Source organism: Apostichopus japonicus, chromosome 16 (assembly GCF_037975245.1).
Source record: "Apostichopus japonicus isolate 1M-3 chromosome 16, ASM3797524v1, whole genome shotgun sequence".
NCBI lineage: Eukaryota > Metazoa > Echinodermata > Holothuroidea > Aspidochirotida > Stichopodidae > Apostichopus > Apostichopus japonicus.
Window position 1 is genome coordinate 6590284 of NC_092576.1, and position 22572 is coordinate 6612855.

A 22572-nucleotide genomic window follows, 5' to 3' on the forward strand; every position below is an offset into this window, starting at 1 on the left:
GCATCATCGTTAATGTACGGCTCTTTTTTAGCTTCATTTCTCGCCTACCATAAACGCAGTGCGATCTTTTCAAATAAAGCGTCTTTATAAAGCAAGAATAGTTGACTGTAGGCTTCATTGGCCCTATAACAACAAAATATATTATTGCGCCCACGGTATTGATATAGTACATATATGTTTTTCGCGCGTACTCTTGTCCGTTCGTGCAATCCGGCGAGATGTGACAGGGCCTATATATACGTCTTCTGTTCACTTATCGTTCGTGTTACAGGAGCGATCAGGTAATACCGTTGTGATTGTTTAGGCTTACCCAGTGTAACACTGTTTCATTGTGTTAGGCTGCCATGAACAAAATACACAAACAGGCAATTTATCTTTATATCTCGTCACTTTTATACGGTGGCGCCATGTATATAATGATAATAACGATCAAAAGATCAAAATGAGGAGGGCAGTGGCTTTGAGTAGTTAGCGGACTTTATAACAGAACACGCAGTTGGGACAAATCTCTCTGTACTGTGCTGCTTCAAAGCACTCGTACTGACAGTATAAGCAGTATGAACATCATGTTTCTATCAGATACTGTCAGTGTGAGTGCTTTAAAGCATGATATGAGAGGACAGTGCGGAGTGGTATCAGCATTAGAATCAGATAAAGGTTAGGAACTGATTGTACTCTCACTATGAGTGCTTTGAAGCACGATATGGGAGGACAGTATAGGAGTGGTATTAGCATGAGAATCAGATAAAGGTTAGGAACTGTTTGCACTGTCAGTACGAGTGCTTTGCAGATATTCAAACAATATTGTTGTGCGTCTCACAATAATATGGAATGAAGTACGGATTGGCACTCTTACTGTGTTGTAGGCCTACCTCAATCTGTAATATCCCTAAACGAATGGACAGAGTGTTCTGTGCGCACAGTGTTCTGTGTGTAAATGAGTCATTGGCTCCACTCTGCATGGAACGCCAAGTAATCAGAACTGGCTGCCTGAGGATGTCAGGATGCAGTTGTTTGTATCACAGTCCTTATGGTTATCTTTTCTCCCCTGAAAATATACGGTTTTCTTTGAATCTTACAACATTTTAAGAGTTATTTGGTCTTTCTGTTTCCTTAGCGAGAGATCGATTTCATTTTCTTTCTGTGTTTTTTCGCGGAAGGAGGGGGGGGGGGGAGGCGTGGGGTGGGGGGATTGGGAGGGAGTACCACGTCCCACCCTCTAATGATTACGGCCCTGTTGAACACATAAATTCCATACCGTACTTTAAATATGACGCAATAACAATTAAAAGTATCACTTGCAGAATAATAGTCCATGTCCTAGGGGTAAAGAATACTATACTTCGTGGTAATTTTCTGAGCATGCCCCTCCATCACGTTGACTTCAGAGGATTAAAGGTCAAAGGTCGAATAACGGAAAGCGACATTGTCATTACATTCAGATCAAAACTAATAAAGTGGTCAAAACCCTCAAACCTACTTCGTTCTATTGATTTACACAAGTTTGCACTGAATAATGTAAAACGCCAACGTTCTTCGTTCAAATGAATTCAAATGCCAAACTTGGTTGAACTTGAGCGAAGAAAGTATTTCTAGTAATATTCCTTAACCGTTAAAAGCCGGTGAATTTGAATCGCATTGGCAGCGTGTTTGGGCGATGGGACGTCAAGCCTATGTGGCTGACAGGGTGTAGGTCAAAGGTCACATAACCGAAAACGCATTTTGGGCATGACGAGCGCGCATACCAAAATGATCACTGAAGGCTGCAATCCCTCGCAGGCTGGGGAGTGGGGGTGTCTATGAGACTGCTACCGGTACGCATAGTGCTTCCCATCTTATTAAAAAACACTGTATCATTCTTCAAATTAATATCAATAAATATTTAGTATCATATTAATATACATATTTATATATAACAAATATTAGAAATTATTATTATTATTACTATATATATATATATATATATATATATATATATATATATATACATATACATATATGTATATATATATATATACATATATATATATATATATATATATATATATATATATATATATATATATATATATATATATATATATATACGGTATATATAGGATGACATTACGATGGGCGTGTGTTGGCAAAATGAAGATACAAGAATAGTAAAAATTGAAAAAAACGGATAAGTTAATGCCAATTGGAATGTTTACAGAAAAGATGCAAAATATTTCGGGCAAACCGCCTTTCATAAGTTGTAATAATGAAGTGAAAGAAAAACTTAGACCCTATACCTCGGCTGGGATTCTCGCATGGGTGCTCATGAAAGACAGGTTTCTATTGAGACCAGTCCCATGTGCTCTAAACTGTAGTATCGATCTTATTCCTTGCTAATTTTTTGGGGGGATCTAACCATATAAAATGCTGCATTTAAGATGGACTGAGCAATGGTTCGGGAGACTGAAGTATTCAGCTATGGGGCTGCCGGGCTGCTATCATTACGTATGCTGTGTTTGTGGTTGTTAAATCGAAGTCTGAACTTTGTGCCGGTTTACCCAATGTAAGTGGCAAAGGTATACATGGGTTCAATAAAGTAAATAACCTACGTTTTTGGAATCGCAGTTGAACTTTCCTGATTTCAAAATTGTGCCCGTGGCATTGTGGATGATGTTGGATGACGTGTCGATATGCTCACAGACCAAACAGCTAGACTTGTTACACGTTTTGTTTCCAGAGAGGGTCGTACCTTGTGGGGGGGGGGGGTAAAGAGGTGCGGACGAGGATCGACTTTACGTTGCGAGGCTGCTTGTAAGCTATCACGGAGGGGGAGGGAGGGGGTCAAAGAGATTGCCAATTGTGTGATCTGATGTAAGAATGTTCCAGGATTGCTGAACTTTTTGGAGGAGTGGGATGAGTAAGGATTTTTGAATTGGTAACAAGAGGAATGCGGTCAGTGGTCGATTTGACGCGGTAGGTCAGGAGTTGGGATCTAGGCATGGAGAGGACCTTATTGAAGTAACGAATGAGAAGTTTGTATGGTTACCCCCTTTGAGAAGATCAAGAAGTTCTGTCGCTTTATCCACACAAAGACTTTGCCTACAACAGATACGTTTATATCTAATTAGCTGGCTACCAGCTATAGATCACTTAGCGTGCAGGTGATGAAAACTGTTAAAATACAAATAGTTAGGCTAAGCTTATCCGTGGGTTTGGAGTAGACAGAGGTTTCAATAGCTCCTTCTTGGATCATGACCAGTACGTCAAGAAAACAGATTTGCCTAGCTGAGTGATCAATATTTAACTTAATCGAGTCGTGAAATATATTAACATGGTCAAAGAGAGCATTCAGTAGAGAGTACGCACCATGCTCCCATATCATAACAAAAATATCATCAATATAACTATACGTATAGAAAAAGGGGTTTCTGGGGAAAGGCAGCTTAAAAAAACTGTTCTAAGAAATGCATGAATATGTTAGCTAAGATTTCGCCATTCTCGTGCCCATATAGCATTACCTTTAATGCGGAAGTAGTTTTGATTACTAAACGTGAAATTATTGCGTCTCAAGATAAATCTGATCAGTTTGGCAATCTCTATGTGTGAGGCATTGTTGTAGGCCTCTAAGATGTTATCACAACACGTGATTTATTCGTCACGTGGTATATATTGGTGTACAATGCCGATACATCCATGGTGACGAGAAGGGCGCAATCGGGCAGAGATACTACAGGGATAAAACTGGGTTAAAAAAAAATACGTAACTTTGCAAAAATTGCGGTATAGGCTCCAGTTTGCGTATGCTACAGTTAGTTAGGATACTAGTTGTTATCCCCCTGCAAGTTGGATATCCATAGGTAATGGAAAACATGCGAACGACGGATCACATGATACAACGCTGTTGTTAGAAATTCATGGAAATTGAGAGGTGTTAATCTCGGAGGTAGAAAAGAAATCACCGATATTCCGCGGATTCGCGGAAAAAGCTCATGCCTGATACTACTTAATCTACAGGCAAGTTTGTTCTACTAACGGTTTTTGAATTTCTATTGAAAGATGATCCTATCCTCACTTGCGATCAGTTTTTTTCGTAAACTCAGAACAAACGATATACTCTCACTGCAATATCAGTAGCAGTCAGTAAATTACACAAAGTAAAGTTATTAGCATAAATGTTCATAAATTACTCCAGCTAAAATTCATGCCAGTCAATTCTTCAAATCGTCTGTTGTGTGGACGATAAAAGTCTCTCAATTTCTGCACGACCTCCTCCGATATCTCTGGTTTGGGAACCGATGGTGGGTACATTAGTGGACAACTGCTATTTATCTCCCGTCTCGTGGACTTGAAACAATACCGTTTCTTGTCGTTTTCAAAGACGAACATATCTTCTCGAAAGAATCCAGGGACATCTAAAAATTCTTCCGCTTCGCGAATTACCTTGAATGGAGTCCTCGATATTTCCTCCTCCTTAACAATAAGGAACTGATCCCTTGAGAAGACCTTTAACCACTTTTCAAAATGGCGGGCATAATTACTCGTATCAACAATGACATTCTTAGCATCGACGGAGCCTGTTTTGGTCAAGACAGCTTGGACGAACGCAACTCCTTCTGACTTGGAGGTACATCCCATACATTTGTTTCGCCTTTTCTTTCGGAGTTGGACTATTTTTTCGTGTCTCCAGTCCGACAGAGCGCGTTCCACGGGATCACGTACGCAAAGTATAAACTTTGTATCTGGTGAGATGTCCTTCGCGATGTTAGTAGGAGCTGTATCCGTTACAAAATATTTCGGTGTCTTTTCGAAGCTTATTTCTGTCGCATTACAAATCGGTAGGCTGGCTTTGTAATACTTGATACCACGATTGTAATGCTTGTCAAAATAGTGGAGTTCCTTCGCATCGACTGGCACTCTAATCAGAGGATGTTGCTTGATGAAATGTTCGAAAGCGTTTGTTCCGCTCTTTTTCACACCTATCCCTAACAGGTTCGGTACCTTCTGCGTATAGCCAAATGATGAGAATATATTCTTGGCTAAAGGCCATTTATCGCGAGGACTCAGATCTTGAAATTTAAGTTTCCGTTCGTCTTCTAGTCTGGATAGTTTCTCACAAAACGCGCGAGCCTTATCAATTGGCAATCGATTGAACGTATATTGGAGAATTTTATCGATATCATTCAGGGGTGTTGTTTGACCAAGATATCTGTCTCTGTGCTTACTCGTTTTTGTATAAGCTTTCTTAGATTGTTTTGGACTGATGCAATTTTCGCGAGTTTCCAGCAGTTTCACTCGAGACAATTCCAACGACTGTCCTTCTTTGGTTTCATGGCTGGACGAATTAGTTTCGTTTATGATTTTACTAAGTAATTTGTCTCGAAACTTAACATTTTCCTTTGAACTATTTGCAAGGACGTTAAGTTGATTTGATTCCGCTAGTGATGACGATTCTTCATCATCATTATTTGATGAGCAACGACAAACACTGCGTAATCGTTCACTCCAAGTTCGATTTTTGGAAAATGAGACAATATAGATATTACTTATCAATAACCCTATGGCAAAACCAAGAATGAGTCCATACATAAACTGCCTGCCTCTCTTCATATTTGGAAATGTCTGTTGTTAGGATCCTATCAATTCCATACAACGTGTGTTGTCTGCCGAGTGAATGTCCTGTGAGAAGGAAGAAAATGGGGAAAATAAATATGTAATACGGGGCATGCAATATTTAACACTGTCAATGGACTATCATATTCAGACATTTTGAGGGATTACTACCAGCGAGTTCATTACCAACGCGAATCGTGTTACACTATAGATATACTGGTGCTATACATATAGGTTTGTGTATGAAGTGACGGATACCGTAGTCTTTTTTTTTTGTATTATTTGTTCGTGCTTAAAAATTTACGTTGAAAGAAAGCTAGGGTCTCGCGACAATTATGTCATTGTACCCTTTTTTAACGTCTTCGTTTTCCTTATGTACATTACGAATGTGAAAATAAATTGATCTTAATTCAGCATTATCTCTTCTCCCAAATTGACTCTCTAACCAAGGTTTTATTCCCCGTTTATTAATTAATTAAGTCATAAAAGGAATAACATTATTAAAGGGTTTCTTCTTTGAATTAAACATGCCTAATAGTGAGATATAAGGAAACATTGTCCGAGAGACAAACATTTGAAATTATTTCACTTTTATTGATATTCCTCTTTAAAATACAAATATGACTATACGAAAGTAGTTTGGCTGTTATTTCTAACCGTAATTGAGCAAACTGCTTTAGTGACTAGCCCCTGGACTATACTCTTTTACAGTGTTGTAAACATTTATGACCCGACGCACATAATGTGACTCGAGTCAATGTCTCAACTAGACCATATTGACTACACTCGTCCTGCAAATAAAGCGACTCGTTACATCACTCTTGCTCTTTTCTTCTCCTTCTCCATCTCTCTTTGATGACAAGTGATGAGAATAACTCGTTTTGACGCTTTTCGGGGTTAAAGTGCAACAACGTCAGACAACGTGGGATCGAGTCTAACGTTAAACATAAATTTTTACCAGTATAATAGGCTATATACGGTAGTGTGCACCGTTCCCAACTTTTGCTAGATGGGTCAATGAGGAAGGTAAGTGATGGCGGTAAATGACGACTGAGGACGTGAATGAGGAAGCATTGTTACAACGTATTGTGGGACGCATATGAGGAAGCAATTGAGGACGTATATTAGGAAGCATTGTTAAGACGTATTGTAAGACGTATATGAGGAAGCATTGTTAGGACGTATTGTAGGACGTATATTAGAAAGCATTGTTAGGACGTATATTAGAAGCATTGTTAGGACGTTTTGTAGGACGTATATTAGGGAGCATTGTCAGGACGTATATGGGGAAGCATTGTTAAGAAGAATTGTAGGACGTATATTAGAAAGCATTGTTAGGACGTATTGAAGGACGTATATGAGGAAGCATTGTTAGGACGTATTGTAGGAAGTATATTAGAAAGCATTGTTAGGACGTATATTAGGAAGCATTGTTAGGATCTTTTGTGGGACGTATATTAGGAAGCATTATTAGGACGTATATGAGGAAGCAGTGTTGGGACGTATTGTAGGACGTATAGTAGGTAGCATTGTTAGGACGTAAGGTATGACGTATATTAGGAAGCATTGTATTAGATTTTTTGATAGGTTTAGGGTTGCTTGTATGAGTGTTGACTAATATGTGAGGGTTTCTCCCTAATCATGTAACTTCCAAGTTCGAATGTGTGCATGTTCAGCAGGACCCAAGTCTCGTTGACCACTCGACGACCTCTTTTCTAAGGCAATCCGTTATACGGTGAAGAATAGCAATTGATTCAATTGTGACATTGTGGCTCATCCGAGACCGTGACATTCCATTTGTGTTGTTGCGTTCCGGGCTACCTTAATTTTGAACCAATGGCGTCGCTAGACATTTCAATCTTTGGGGCACACATCACTTAATTAGGGGCACACAGTGTTTATTTGTGAATGCCGTCCTGGGGGATGGGTATAAGGGGAGGGGTGTCCTCTTTGAGAAATGTTTGATTAATTAAGGGTCCTTAGATGCAATCTATTGCTATAGTTTGCAACTTGAAGTAACTTTATGTTTAAGACTTTTCGGGCTTAGTCTGTCCGATATATATGCTTTTAATTGAGGCAGATAAAGTTTTGTTTGAGATTTTTCTTTAACATTACACATCGCATCTGGGGGCACCTGGAAGAGGCACGATCTTCTTGGGGAGGGCACGTGCCCCCCCCCCCCAGGTCACCCCTTGGCGAAGCCACTGTTCTCAACTAGAACTTATCCGAATGGTATTTACATGATGTATTGTGTGGATATAGGTGAACCCTTACAGTCATGTTGAACATGTATCAAAAGGCAACGGAAGTACGGCGGATCCATACTTTTTTTTATTGCGTTATCAAGATCGAATTAATTTCGACATCATAAGCCCGTCATCACATAAGTTGTCCGTACCGACGTTTATCCAACTCGTAGGAATTTTTCCACAATGTAATTAAAAACTGCTATATCTGCCATATAACCACAGACAGTACTACTGGGGGATGGGGGGTGCAGCTGTTCTGAAATCATCAAGTCGTGTGTTAAATTATCTGCATGAAGATGATCATGGTCTTCATACTACAGAGTGTTTATGAATGAGCAAAACACAAATCATAATTGATTGTTTACCTATTAGCGACGTCTACAACATACGATGTGTTTGAAAAGGTCAGTCTGACAATTATCAACGTTATATACATAATAGTGTTAACACTGTGTTGACACAGTGTTGACACAGTGTTGACACAGTGTTGACACAGTGTTGACACAGTGTTGACATAGCTTTATTCAGTCATCTGTCTTCCCATTGTCGTATAACTATATTGATCGTGTCGACCATTGCTTTTTACAATTCAGAAGGGATACCTCTCAACTCGTTAATCATAATGTGTGTGTGTGTTTCTTTTATGAAACGCATACCGAATCATAACCACTGTATAGTATAGGAATACCTTTCTCTGACATTGAAAACGAATTTGTAAAGCTTTATGAGTATTTCATGTAGCGAGTGATTAAAATAACCAACAACAAAAAAATCGTTAAATAAAATCAATCATGAAACATCGGGCTAATCCTCACCAAACTCTTTTTTTATTGTGAATTGCAACGAGTGGTCTTTACAATGAGAGTGATACTCTAGTCGTAAAAGCCGCCTTGCAGATATCATGTGAATTAACTGAGTGGTTTATTCATTGCAAAAACACACAAATCTGTCTAATTGTTAATATGCTGTCACTGGATGATCACCGACCGTATTGCAATAGCAAATTTAATGATTACCCTTGAAAAATATCGTTTTATATATATATCCTCAAATTGAAATGTTCATATAAAAGTGTTGTATCAGAGGAATGAATAGTAAAATGGGTGAACCTGTTTTGCTCGATCTTTCGTAAAATTTGAAAGGTGTACCAACTTACTTTTCGTACACAATTGGTAATTTCTCTACTGATTTTCAGTTTTTTTTTCTCTATACAGTGAAGTGAATACGTTGTGCATTGAGTATAAACTTATAACGCGAATGCAAGAAAACGATGCGGGGATTTCCAGCAGACAAATGTTTTCTTTGCGGGATTACTGAGTCAGTTTAAGGGAATCCCGCACATTAAAGGGAACGCTGAACTGACGTCAAATTCATACAAAAGAAAACGTTTACTAACTTACATACAATATAAATTTAAAAAAATGTGGATTGGCAATATTGTTCAAAACATTTCCCGCGAGGCTGATTTATTACAACAACCTTCCCGCGCTGGGCCGTGGGTGTCCGTGTGACCCGTATACCCTGAAGTGTGCGAAACTAGCCATTGACATTGCCCTTGTGAGTGGGTTTTACAACCTGCGTCCTGGGTTACCTGCCGTCTTGCCTCAGTACACAAAACACTTTATATGATCATCGATAAACCAACAGAAGAATCAACATATAATTTTGTTATGTTATATTTGTCTCTTTTTATAGTTTCAAAGGAATAGTAGAAAATGAGACGGAATAGTGTATTTTCAAATCCACTATTCCGCTGGAATAGAGGTAAATATTCTAAATTTCGACCCCTGCGTATCCTACTAAGTTGTTTACTATGACGTAAGCAACCGTGCACCTGGCCTTTCGGTCTCCGGAAGACTGGTGACCGCAACTCTGAGGCGGTGTTCTTTGAAGTAGAACATTCTCGCGCGTAAACTTAAGCCAGTATTCAGACTAGTATAAAAGGAATTGATGGATCGTGCAGCGTGGCACTTTTTGACAAAATATCATACAAGACGTCTACGTACGGTACGTTATCATATCATTTTCTATTATCCAAGTTAGTATTTTGCTAATACCACGGCACCTTGTATGAATATTCGTAGATAATGTAAGCCCTCAGAATATTATTGAATACATTTGTGAGTCGAATAAATTGTTAGCAAACTGCGCTATTGTACTGAGAGAGCTTCCGCCGAGTTCTTTAAGAGTAACGTTATTGACCGATTGTTATCATTTACGTTATTAAGTAGCGCTCTGAACTGCGTGACACTGTAATTAGGAACATTAGTGAAAAGCCTAGGTCAGCTATCAGAAAGATACATTACTGCCATTTAGTCCATCGATTGGTCCTTAGAATTTTTGCATGGGTTAACGGCATTCCAAACACCGTTAAGTTAATTCTGTAGCTTTGAACCTGTTTTCATATTTAGACGCTGCGTTTGGCGTTCCGTTTATCGCCGCGTTATACGTTGCGTTATACGCTGCGTGTGGCGCCGCGTTGGATGCTGCGTTTTGCGTTGTATTTAGCGCCGCGTTATAAGTTGCGTTCCGCACTGCGTTGGGCGCCACGTTGTACGTTGCGTTATACGCTACGTGTTGCGCCGCGTTGGGCGCTGCGTTTAGTGCCGTGTTGTACGCTGCGTTTAGACGCAGCGTTGAGGATTTGCGCTAACAGTTACGTTCTGCGTAATGCAAGGATAAGTGTAAGAACATTTAACGAACCTAGTGAGGAGACGGAGGTCTGAATAAACGGTACCACTGTGCCACAGCTGGGCACTTGAACATCTTCTCCATTGTCATCGTTTTGTCAAGACGCTCTTTCGCCAACCCCAGCTTTAAAGTCTGCCCCACCGCAGACAGGGATGTGACGTTACAATATATTGACGTAAATATAAATGCATTTTCATTCAACACTTCTTCTCACTTAATATATTCTAAAATACCGTTAAATGTGTTGACGAGAATATTCAAACTTCAGCAAATGTGGTAGGAGAAGATGTGAATTTAAGTAGCTTTCTGAAACAAACAGGTAATAATGTATCTTAAAATTGTTGTAAGCAACGTATTTACATTTAATTATCTTCCATTATATTTATTTCTAAGAGTAAACAATCCGCCTCTTTTTCATTTTGTATAGTTTCGTCAAAAGTTTTCCACAGGAACACGAAGGTGAGAACTGAATACTGTTCAGCTTTGTTTCATGTTTTTTACTGCTTGTTGACAGGCAATTAATTAATTAATTTTGGAATCCAACATTAATAGTTTGTTCCCCCCCCCCAAAAAAACAACACAAATCCAGATTGCAAATGCTGCTTACACGGTCTTCTCCTCATGGGCGTCAATCCAGGGGGGTACGGGGGGACACGTCCCCCTCCACATTTCGATGGATGGGGAAACAATATCAAATGTCCCCCCCCCCACACATTTGGAAAAAGAGTAATGTCGTGGCTCTATTTGGTTACGGCTTACACATCTTTGGATTCATATCCTCGAATATCACTCAATGTTGCTGAATGGAGAATTCCACCCAGATCTCGTGAGTTGGTACCCTGAGCTCTCCAACAATCTTAAGCTTAGTCTGCCTTTATTTCGAGGCCAGTTCCATTCGTCGTCGGTTGAAGGGTATAGACAAATATTCAAGTTGATGAATCCAGTGGTACGGGCTATGTTTGGTGAAGTCGAAGCTCTCTTGCGGTTGCTCCTCGTCTCCTCCGCCAGTTCGACGAAAGCCGAGAGATCTTTTAGTGCTTTGAGGCGTTTGAAGACAAGGCTACGGAGCACCATGACTCAACAGAGGCTGAACCATGTGATCGTGTTCCATATTCACCGCGCAGGGACATCGTTAGAGGAGGTGTGGGTGTGTCTCACCCCCAAGCCATGGTAAAACTGACGCTAGTTGGAAAATTGGAGTGCGACAGTCGGAATTTCCGACTGTCGCACTCTAGTTTATCTAGGCCTTTTCATGTAAATTTTATTAAAAATTTCGGTCAAAATTGACCTTTAACCTGTCATATTTACCACGTTTTCCTTGCCACTTTGGGAAATTGTTTCTCGCGATTCTTATACTCCACCGTACAAAACTTCTTATGATTTTGAATGCTACAAAAAAATGCCTAATAGAACTACCGTCATAGGCGTAGGAGCCCAATTTGTTTTGTGGGGAGGGGGGGGGGGGGTTGTAACGACTTGCCCGAAAAATATAACCAAAATTTTTGATCATGTGCATATCATACAGGCATGCATCGGTTTCTACATCGCATGCAAATAGCATACAATCATTTTCCATCTTATTACCCTTCCGTATTGGTGATAATTGTTGGGTAATAATAATATCAGTATAACCATTGAAAAACACATTGCAAATTATCAAAAAAGCTATCAGCATATTGCCCGAATTTAACAAAAATAGTTGGTTGGGGTGGGGGGGGGGCAATACGTTTTTGAAATGAGTGCCAGTGGGTACAAATGTATCGTAACAGAAGTGCAGTCGCGAAAGATTGGGTTTTCTGACTGACACTGACCGTATCGTTGACGAGTAGCGGGAGGGTGGGGGGTACAAAGCAGCAGTTGGAATTTTCTGGCTTCAAAACCGATTTTCAGCCACTACACCCCCCCCCCCCAATCATCAGGCCTTAGCTACGTCCCTGGGTACATGGTGGTTACATAGTACGCTCCGACCAGAATTCACCCGATAACCAGATGCAAATCCACCTAGCAACCGAGGTAACTTGCTTGAGGACTCCAACGAACAACCACTGATTTATTTTCATGCCTTCATCACTTTAGCCACCACTCACATGGGACCTATTCTAAGTCTGACGATACATGCGCATGTGTGAGGTCCTGAAAACATAATAAAAGTTGTTTGTCTTGCTATCCTTGTTTTCAAATTTCATGTAAATGTATTCTCGTAGACCTAGCAACCTGGTTTAACATGCTGGCGCCAAATTTGCGCTAAGCTCGCTATACGAACTCGGATATGGGCTGTGCCTTATTAGTTAGTTATTTAAATTATTAATAATGGCGTATGAGGAAATGCACCATTTTGTGGTATGACTCCCAGGACAGAAAGTCGAGAAACTCACATGCAGTCGCGGCGGATAGCTTCCTTCGCCTATATGTCCGGGGAAATTTTGGGACATCGTTCCTATAGGCCAGGGGTGGGCAACCTGCGGGCCACATGCGGCCCGCCAGTGATTTTTTTGCGGCCCGTGAGATGTCTCAAGAAAAAGAAAAAATCAATCTATTTTGCATCATCACCAAAAACGTGCTAGCTGCTTAGAATTATCTGCACTTATGATCCTGTCAGGTTGGACTATTATCACCATTAATTATCAACAGGACTGTATTGACATTATGGTTTTGTGAATACAGATTAAGTACACACACCTATTGCTTGAACGTCCTCGGAATCAAAGGTTTGAAATCAGCAGCAGGCCGTTGGTTAGGTGCGGCCCTGTCAATCTTTCACTCCTAAAATCTGGCCCATTCATTCAAAAGGTTGCCCATCCCTACAATGGGCCTATATCTGAGGCCCTGGGGTCAGTGGCGTCGTGCCCATTGGGGCCAGGGGGCACAGGCCCCCCACCCCCCCAAAAAAAATCAAAGGTGTCATAAAATTTTGTCATAATTTAAAAAAAAAGTGTTTTCGAAATCGAAAAGTAGACTAAATATTCATTTGCTCTTTGATGGTCGTTGCGGATTTTCCACACACCTCAAAGACGACATATCGGGATTAGTAATGCCATTACCTTTGAATATGTTTGTCCTAAACTCGCGTTTGATACAGTCTCAATTAACCTGGAAAATAATCACTTCGTTATCGCCCGTTTTACATTAGGTTTCGCTACTTTCACTTTTTCTGCCCATGTTTTCAAACGGCATGGCTTTTTCTTCACCCAGTCACCACTTCTCACGGGCATTGGCGGCAAAGGCGGCGGAACCGGGGGGCACATGGGGCACGTGCCCCCACTTTTCCCCAGGTTAAAAATGTGCCCATTTTCTACATAAAAATTGAGGTGTCTCAAGTTAGCAAGAGGCCAGGGAACCAGAATGAACATTCGGGAAGGGCCTTTTTCCGGCCATTTGAGGGGTTTGTAAAACCAAAAATTTTCTACTACGCTCTGCGCCAACCGATGGTGGCGCTCCGCTTAGATAGTCGTGCATACAACTTTGCAACTCCTGGCTACGCCTCTGACTCTTAGTGAATTTCTGTGGGTCAAACTCAAAGCTATTTCGAATGAAACAAATTTGTTAAGATATTAACAAGAACTAAACTCTAATTCGGAAGATTCCTACATTAGCAATTAGCATGATTTCGCCTCATTTTGTCTCAAAAGAAAACTTGTTCCTTGTTTCCCAATTTGCACATTGGATATTGCAGTGCTAGTATGCATATTTCCTTGAGAGGGGGGGGGGGGGCGTTGATGGAGTGATGTGTGTACACAAATAAGATTATACAATAAGAGTTGTAAAGGGTACTAAATATAAGGCTGCATCAGTCCAATCGAATTGCTGCAAAGTGCCCTTTGATGTCGGTGCCCCCCAGATTAAAAGTGCTTCCGCCGCCCTTGATGGGCGGTGATCATGGATCAGCCAACACGAAAATGTTTCGACATCTTAAATGTTGGGCGCTTCTGGGAGACGAGGAATTGGTAAACTTAGGAATAAATGGCGATCACTTCCTTCGAGAATATTTCCCAAAATAAAAAATTGCCGGAAATTTTTATCAATTTTAGGGGTGTTGCTTTCTGCCATAATGCACGGGAAGTGCAGTTTCCTGCAATCTGAGGGGTCTGCCAGAAGAAAAATTTTCTTGTACGCTGCGCGCCAACTGATGGTGGCGCTCCGCTTAGATAGTACTTACGGCCGGAATACGTTTCAAATCGGATTGACGCCCCTGCTTCTCCTCAGTAGTAGCAATATTAAGCTATTGTAAAGGTTGGAGTTCATGAAAGCACATACAGAAATTTCTGTTAGCATAAGTTAGGTTGTGCTTAATTTTGTTGAATGGTTCCTAGTTAGTGGCTTAAGTTTTAATCTCAGGTTAAATCTATGGAATGTGACAAATTTAGCAACGAAGTTTGCTGCAAACGCATTGGATTATATTTTCAAGAATGTGTCTTTCAGCATGAAGTTACCAGAACCACAACGAATAATCGATGAACGAAGAACATCAGGATGCGATGAACAAGGTGAATATATAGCCAATTATGTTGATTTTATTTGGATTTTGATGTCTAATTTCCAGTTTTTTGAATTTTTACACATAATACCACATAATATGTAACTTTTATCAGATAACTTTGCAGATCTTCCAATAAATTATGAGAGGAATAAAAAAGATGATTTGATCTTCCAAAGAAAGGACATTTGTCTAGTTCTCAGCTTAAAGATGGGGAATACATTCAAAAGATGGATGGGGACAATAACAGCTGCAAACAAGACCAACGAGTGTGTTGTCATTACAACAGTATCTGGTAGGTAACATGAAAATTAGGAATTTTTGAAGTTCCAGTTATGTTTCATATAATAACTAGATGTGCCGTTACATCATTTCATAACAATATTTTGTAACACTTTTATATTAATACTGTAACGCTGCAAGGTCTATAACGATAATAGTAGAAACAGTAGAAACATGTATAAATACACAATCGATGGCAAACTTTTCACTTTCAGACATTTTAACGTGGAAGAAATATATTGAATCTTCATTTCACAGTTAATGCTCTTCTAAAAAACGAAGTTCATTGGAATGAATATGTCAAACGGTTTCTGGAGCTACCATCGGCACAGAATATTGTTGACGTCAAAGGCGTCTGTTTTGACAAAGGTAGGCACAAAACAATATATGTACTTTACGTGACCTTGTGCGTATATGCAATTATATTTTATATGTATGAGATAACTAGACCATACGATGAGAGAATTTAATAAATCGACATCGGTATTTATAGACGGTTACTTTTGGATGTTTCTTATTTTCTTATCAATAGAGTGCTTATATCTGATGCAAGAACATTTGACAAGTGATACTCTGCAAGATCACTTGGATTACAAACGTGATGAGAGAAAACCTCTTACCGAATCGGTTAGGTTAGCATCCGAGACAATGCGGTGTATCTTGGAAATACCGCAAGGACTTAAGCTTATCCAATCTTTTGGGGCAAGTATTTCGTTTGAAAGTAAAAGAATATAAAACTATATTATTGTAAAACCGTCGTTCACTATAAAAACACTTGCAGTGAACTTCTGATCATTAACTTTGACTTTCTATACGAACAACAATAGTATACGGAGCCATCATATTTATCTATGATGAGTAAATTATATCGTATGTTTTTAAATAAAATTTAGCTTAGCTTTACCATTGGCATCGTTTTCGAACAGTTTATAAGCAATCTTATATAGGGATATCTGATAAACTATTTTGATCCTCAGTTTTCACACCCTGGACTTTCATCCCAAAAAATCCTTTTTGGTTCTGGAGTCGTGTGCAAATTATACTCGTTTTGTCTGGCTAAAGACGCGCCGACAAGAATTGCCTCCTTGAAGTCGAAGGTGCGTTAATTAAACGTTATTTACGTCTTCATTACAAAAGGTAATCAATGGCTTTTTCTAAAGTTTGTTTAACTACTAAGTTGATTGGATCATGTTAAAAGTGGTATTTACTCCATGTTGAGGAATTCTTGAAGTAAATGATGGCAAAAGAGTGTGACAATGTTTTAATGCTGAGACACAAACGTGACCTTTAGTCAGAATAAAATTGGTCATTTTGTATCGTTTAACATAAAGGAAACGTGTGCTTTACATGGGCTACCAAGGGAATCTATGCTGCGGAATGAATATTACAACAAAGTGACGTCTGCTCTGTTGCTTTACTAATTTGTGAGTTGCTCACCGACTGTATGTGAAGTCAGTTTTAATAGTCCGCGCGACATGCCTAACATGAAAATGGGACCAGACTTATAATCCCCTAGCCATGCTTTCCATATCCTGCAAGTCATGTGTGACAGATCTATCATTTCGAGAAAAAAAATTAAGAACAGAATAGTTCATAAAATACTACTTTAGATGTGAATTTTTTTACAAAGTTTCTACAGAGTACTGATTTTTATTTTATAAAAGTAGATGAAAATGTGAACGAAGAGTTAACATTGAATTCCTAAATAATTTATAATTGTTTTGGGCAACATCACAGTGGTTTTTATCATGACATCTATCATAACATAAATTAACATTACATAAATTTATCATGCATGACATTATCATTTAAGATGTACTCGGTTTATTAAGTGGATACATATTTTATACTTTTTAACAGAGTATTGAACACATTCTAAAACATGTAGTTACGCAAGCTTTCCAAAATAATTGTTTATCAAATTCTTTATAATTTATTTTAGCTGAATCTCCTCTCGTGCAAATAGACCATACCTTCTTGGCAGCCGCGACTGTAGAAGATGCATTCAAACATTGGCCATCCACATGCCATGAGCTGAGGTATGTAACTTTATACAAAGTTTGGTGAACAAGCATTTACCACTTCAGTATTTCAGAAATTGTGAGTATATCAATGATATATATTTAACTACATGTAATATATTTCGCGACGTTTTGCGAAGGTTCCCGACGCAAGTTTACACATCAACGTTTTGCGACACTTTTATTTCAAAGAAATCCCAGATAATTACAACGGAATGTGTGGTTTATCACACCTCATACTAGCAAGATATTACATCGATCAGTTCACAATTTAACAAGACAAAAGTGTCGGGTAATCCCGGCGTTTTTTGGTTTAACTTTATTTCTACTCAGAACAGGACAATGAATTCATTGTGAGACTCATTATATATTAAGGGCTTCTGACAAATAGAATTCTTTCATTTTTTCCCCATAGTAAAATCAGTGAGTACTTTATTTTAAATAAGAACTGTTGATACAGAGATGTTAAGATAAAGGGAAGGCTATTTGGATGTACGAGAAACATTGAATTAGAATATATAATTTTCATCACTGGGTATTCAACGTGCTGCTCCCCAAAGAAAGTACGTTGCTGCAATTTCCTTATTTTTTTTGGGGGGGGGGGGGGGGTTCGTATTCACATACTTTGGTGTTAATGTAAAAACATGTTTCAGGCATAGGAGATTTAAGACATTTTAGAGCAGCTGGACGTAAGTAGTTGTTGCCGAATCAATTTGGATATTTGGTATATAAAATACAAAGATAGCCGAGTGCAACATTATATTATAGAATGCTATTTTTCAAACTGAAAGCAGGGATCCCAATATGTACATGTGATCTTTCATCCCCGGATAGTAGCTGATATCATTTGCTTCAAACTCTTTTTACGATTTAAATGTTTACCAGTATTACAGTTTATTCATCAATTCTGAATACAATTACTCGTAGTTTGATGGTAAAATAACCAAAAATATGTGCACACTTTGGAAAGTACATTTACACATTAAATTAGTAATTATAACTCGTATTTATCTTTGTCTACCAGTCCAAAGCTAAGAATAAACGGTTTCCCTTGTCAAGAATTCATCACCAAGATCAGCTTTACACATCAGTTTAAAATTTGGTTCCTGTTGTTGAGAAATTTTTTACCAAAAAGGTTTTGGTGTGGTTAGTGAGTCAGTAAAACCGTTTTCAAATGAAAACTTCTATACATTAAACACACGTGGAGCAGATTTTATGAGCTCCTGCTGCATAGGTGGGGATGGAAAAAGGTGGTCGATTTTAACAATGTTGTTGATGGTATGGTATAACTTCTGGCAAATGAAAGTACTCCATAATTTGTGAAGAACATACTTGGCTCTAAGAATGTCGTGGTTAAGTTTAATTATTTCACGAGTACATAATATCTGATGCAATTAATCGGACTTTAGTGACCTACTGGTGTGAAAAAAAGACCATGGTCAAGTGTTTGGTGGGAAATAACATTTTGTGAGTATCAATAGTAAAGACGATCACTTATGTGCTAAAACAACTGCTAATGCTTACACAATTAATGCTCAAACAACGTGATAAATCTTAAATCTCTTCCATGAGGAAAATTTTAAGACATGTATGAGTAAATTGGGTCGGTGGATATCTAACCAAAATATAATTCAGGGTTGGATCAATAAGCATATACATTGACAATTACCCTTATGGGTGGGATGGATGGTAGGTGAAAGATGACGTCAAGACGGTTTGACTCAACTATTGGTAGGTAGGATCCAAACAAAACACTGGGTCAAACTTTATTTAAACTTATGAACCTTTTTTTACAGTAATGTACCTTCTTTAACATTGGGAAATTACCATCTTCAAAGAGATTAGAATATCACAAAAGCACTTTCTCCTGCCTCAATGCAACTGCATCGATAAAAGTGATAAATACATGTTTGCGGGTTATTGGTGTCGAAGGTGAATGACACTGTGTTGAGACGGAAACCAGCAGGATCAGGTTGTATAGAGAGATTCTAGGTTTTTCTGTTCAAAGAACATACATTATAACAGATTGCAACACTCTGAGAACACAACAATATTTTAGCCAGATGTTGTCATAGCATAATTGGATTCACGATGTGTTATTTAGGATCCACTATACAGCATTCACTGTGCACAATCCGCTATGACGATTCACAATACCTGATGCACGATACCTGATGCACTATCCATTATAAACCATCCAAAATACACGATGAGCAGGGGTTCCGTTGGACATAACCACCAGGGCTTTAAGATACATACATACATTCTAACAATATTTCACAGTAGCTTCTCTTCTGACATGTATTGTGTAACATTATCAAGTGGATGTAAATCCAAAAGGTCTTCAAACTGAACCCCTACTTATGCAACCTTCACGCTCACTGTGAATGCTTGAAAAAGACACCGTCAATATGGGAGACTCTGAAATCAACTGAACTTATGAAATATTACTTTTGCATTGCATCCAAGTGGTACCATATAGGATATCTTGACTGTTACACCCAGCAAGCCAAGTGCTGTTCTTGTAAATTACTGTTACACCCAGCAAGCCAGGTTTTGTTCTAAGACATGACTGTTACATCCAGCAAGACAAGTGCGTTCTAGTGAATGACTGTTACACCCAGCAAGCCAATTGCTGTTCTAGTACATGACATACATGAACCTCTTTAAATGAACCATTATACACAATCCACTATACAGGATTCAATATACACGATCCACTATATATGATCCAATAAACATGATCCAATATACATGATCCAATGTGTACGATACACAATATGATTCACCATGCAGGATTAACTATGCGCACTCCACTATACGTGACTCGATATGCACGATGCAATCTTTATGATCCAGCATGCAGTATAATATACGCGATGCACTATACATGATCCAGACTACATATATCGATATCCAAAATCTACTAAGCAGGCTCCACTTTACAAAATCCACTATTCACGATCAACTATACAGTATCGACATGTTTACGAGCTTGATAATATTTGCAATAGGAAATTACAATTGCAATTTGGTTATCTGGTGATACCGTTTATGAATGATATTTCATGCTTTAATATACCGATATAGTTTGAGTGGAATATCAATTCATTAATATGTTTTAATCCGTCACCTGTAACCGAAAGTATTATACATGCATCTGACAACATCAACGATAGTTGCATTAGCTGTGTTAATATTCGATTTTTATTAAATTTTAAATAAAGCAGTTAATGACATGATGGTAAAAAAAATAAGGTACAAACTTAAAATATCACTCAACTTCAACTAGCGCAATGTATTGAGGTTTAACTTAGTAATGTAAACTTGTCATATTTAAGTCTTCGTGTGTACCACCATCTGCCATCAGATTAATTATTTCAATTAAAATAATTTCAAAACATAGAATTGAATAAATTCAAAATTGTACCTTTCCGATGCAAACTTGATTCCACATCAACCAATATGGAGACAGTTTCAAGTCGACAAATATATTAACCACGTTTAAGCATCCAACACTTCCTGTGCTTTAAAGGAATCAACAGGGATGTTTGGATTGACAAAAGTTACTTCCACAGCTCAATAATAAATCAGCAAACTCACTGATGACGGTTTACTCTTTAAGTAATGTTCTTTTAACTACACTAAAACTTCCCAACATCCACAGCTTATTTACTACGTTCGTACACAGCGGCTCATAACCAATCGCAATTGCACTTTAATTGTGTGCAAATACCTGTTTCTAAACCTGAATGTTAATGTTTGGGATGTGTTTATTGGTATTTAAAGGAACTTCTCTTTAATTTCAGAGTGCAATGTTTTGAGGGAGCTTTATAATGAATTGATATTAGCCTTGTCTAGTTGACAAATTGTTATTTCTTTGAACATTTTTCATCGTTGTTTACCTCATTCTAAGTTACGTGAGGACTTTTATGATAATCTTGATATGCCCAGAACTGGCCTAGAACAATGGAGATTACCAAAAAATACAGAAACTTACCTTCACTTATTTAAGCTTTCAGAATATCCTTTGATGAGAGTTATTATACACTGGGTAAATGTGATTTTTCTCTTCAATGTCGTTGATCCACGGACGTGAGAAGATCCCGGTATTGTAAGATATAACGAGTAAGTGTTCGTGAAATACCAACGTTTATAACAATCCAACTGACGTTGACGAATTCAAACGGAACATAAAAGTCATGTAATCCGTTTTCAATAGTGTCTTTAATATTGAATATTCACTACCACAATATCCCAACTACTCGCATCGGCTCATGATGACATTCTGCTGAATTTCCATGGTCAGTTTTTTAAATTTACATCTAACAGTGTCTCAAATACTGTTATACTTACATATCCCAAAGAAAATAAAATCGTTTGTCAACGTGTACACAATTAGATATTTAGGCAAAGGAAGGCGAAAGCAAACACAAATGATTGTTTACAAGTAGGCTCACAGAGTTTCCAAAATGTTCTAAACTTATAAAATCTATTTATAAATAGCTTGAATAGCAGCCGATGGCAAAAATACTGGTTTTCAGAAATGTAACATTGAAATTGTATTTGAAAACACATATGCTTAATTCCAAAGTCCACTTCTACCCGTCATAGACATTTGAACTTCCTCTTTTAGTTCATACCATTAGTTTTTACTTTAAAGAATCACACAAATTGATACAACCCAGCTAACCACGACCGAATCCTTTATAGTGCGTGCAAGCTGTCTTAGTCAATGATATGTAACGGTAGCGAGCAACAATGTTATTCAGGTGTTTTTTTCTAAATCGGATAGTTAACAAAGCAGCACTGGTATTCATCGCCAAAGTTAACAGAAAAAATCATATAGCAATTCTGTTATAATTATTCATTCAGTTGTGGAGATCTCTAGATTGTACTTTGACTGAAACGGTTCCATACTTGAACGTTATACACAGCAAACTATTACACATATCAATAACAAATCGGAAGTAAACATATAGGCCCAGTACACACGTTGTGTGCTTCCATTATATATCTACACCGATACGATTACGTCACAGAAAACGACGTTCACTATTACTATGAGTGACATATCACATATTAAACTAGGTTACTTATTGAAGGCAAAGTTTCAAAGTTATTTAATATTTTTATTTTATATTCAATAGAGGTACACTCTGAAGTTTGGAGATATATGCTTTAACGAAACAGAAAACAACCTCACTTATCGTCGTAATCGACTATGCCCAGTATGAAGTAGTAACATTTATACGGTAGCTATCAT

General features: G+C 38.3%; 2 protein-coding genes across 2 annotated transcripts in view; one reads left to right on the forward strand and one right to left on the reverse strand.

The window, feature by feature from the left end:
• Nucleotides 1–2092: 2092 nt before the first annotated feature.
• Nucleotides 2093–22035, reverse strand: LOC139982617 (heparan sulfate glucosamine 3-O-sulfotransferase 6-like). The gene is made up of 2 exons (XM_071995582.1): nucleotides 21307–22035; nucleotides 2093–5655 (listed from the first exon to the last, which is right to left on the reverse strand). Exon 2 carries the CDS (start codon nucleotides 5584–5586, stop codon nucleotides 4156–4158), a length of 1431 nt encoding a protein of 476 aa, XP_071851683.1. The 5' UTR covers nucleotides 5587–5655; nucleotides 21307–22035; the 3' UTR covers nucleotides 2093–4155.
• LOC139982625 (tyrosine kinase receptor Cad96Ca-like) overlaps nucleotides 9824–22572 on the forward strand; it is a 41101-nt gene continuing 28352 nt past the window's right edge. The window contains exons 1-9 of the mRNA XM_071995600.1: nucleotides 9824–9845; nucleotides 10957–10988; nucleotides 14949–15013; nucleotides 15119–15298; nucleotides 15544–15654; nucleotides 15818–15987; nucleotides 16263–16382; nucleotides 16617–16709; nucleotides 17252–17324. Coding sequence (XP_071851701.1) covers nucleotides 14950–15013; nucleotides 15119–15298; nucleotides 15544–15654; nucleotides 15818–15987; nucleotides 16263–16382; nucleotides 16617–16706 — 735 coding nt within the window. The 5' untranslated portion in view covers nucleotides 9824–9845; nucleotides 10957–10988; nucleotide 14949 and the 3' untranslated portion in view covers nucleotides 16707–16709; nucleotides 17252–17324. The remainder of the gene's footprint in view (nucleotides 9846–10956; nucleotides 10989–14948; nucleotides 15014–15118; nucleotides 15299–15543; nucleotides 15655–15817; nucleotides 15988–16262; nucleotides 16383–16616; nucleotides 16710–17251; nucleotides 17325–22572) is intronic.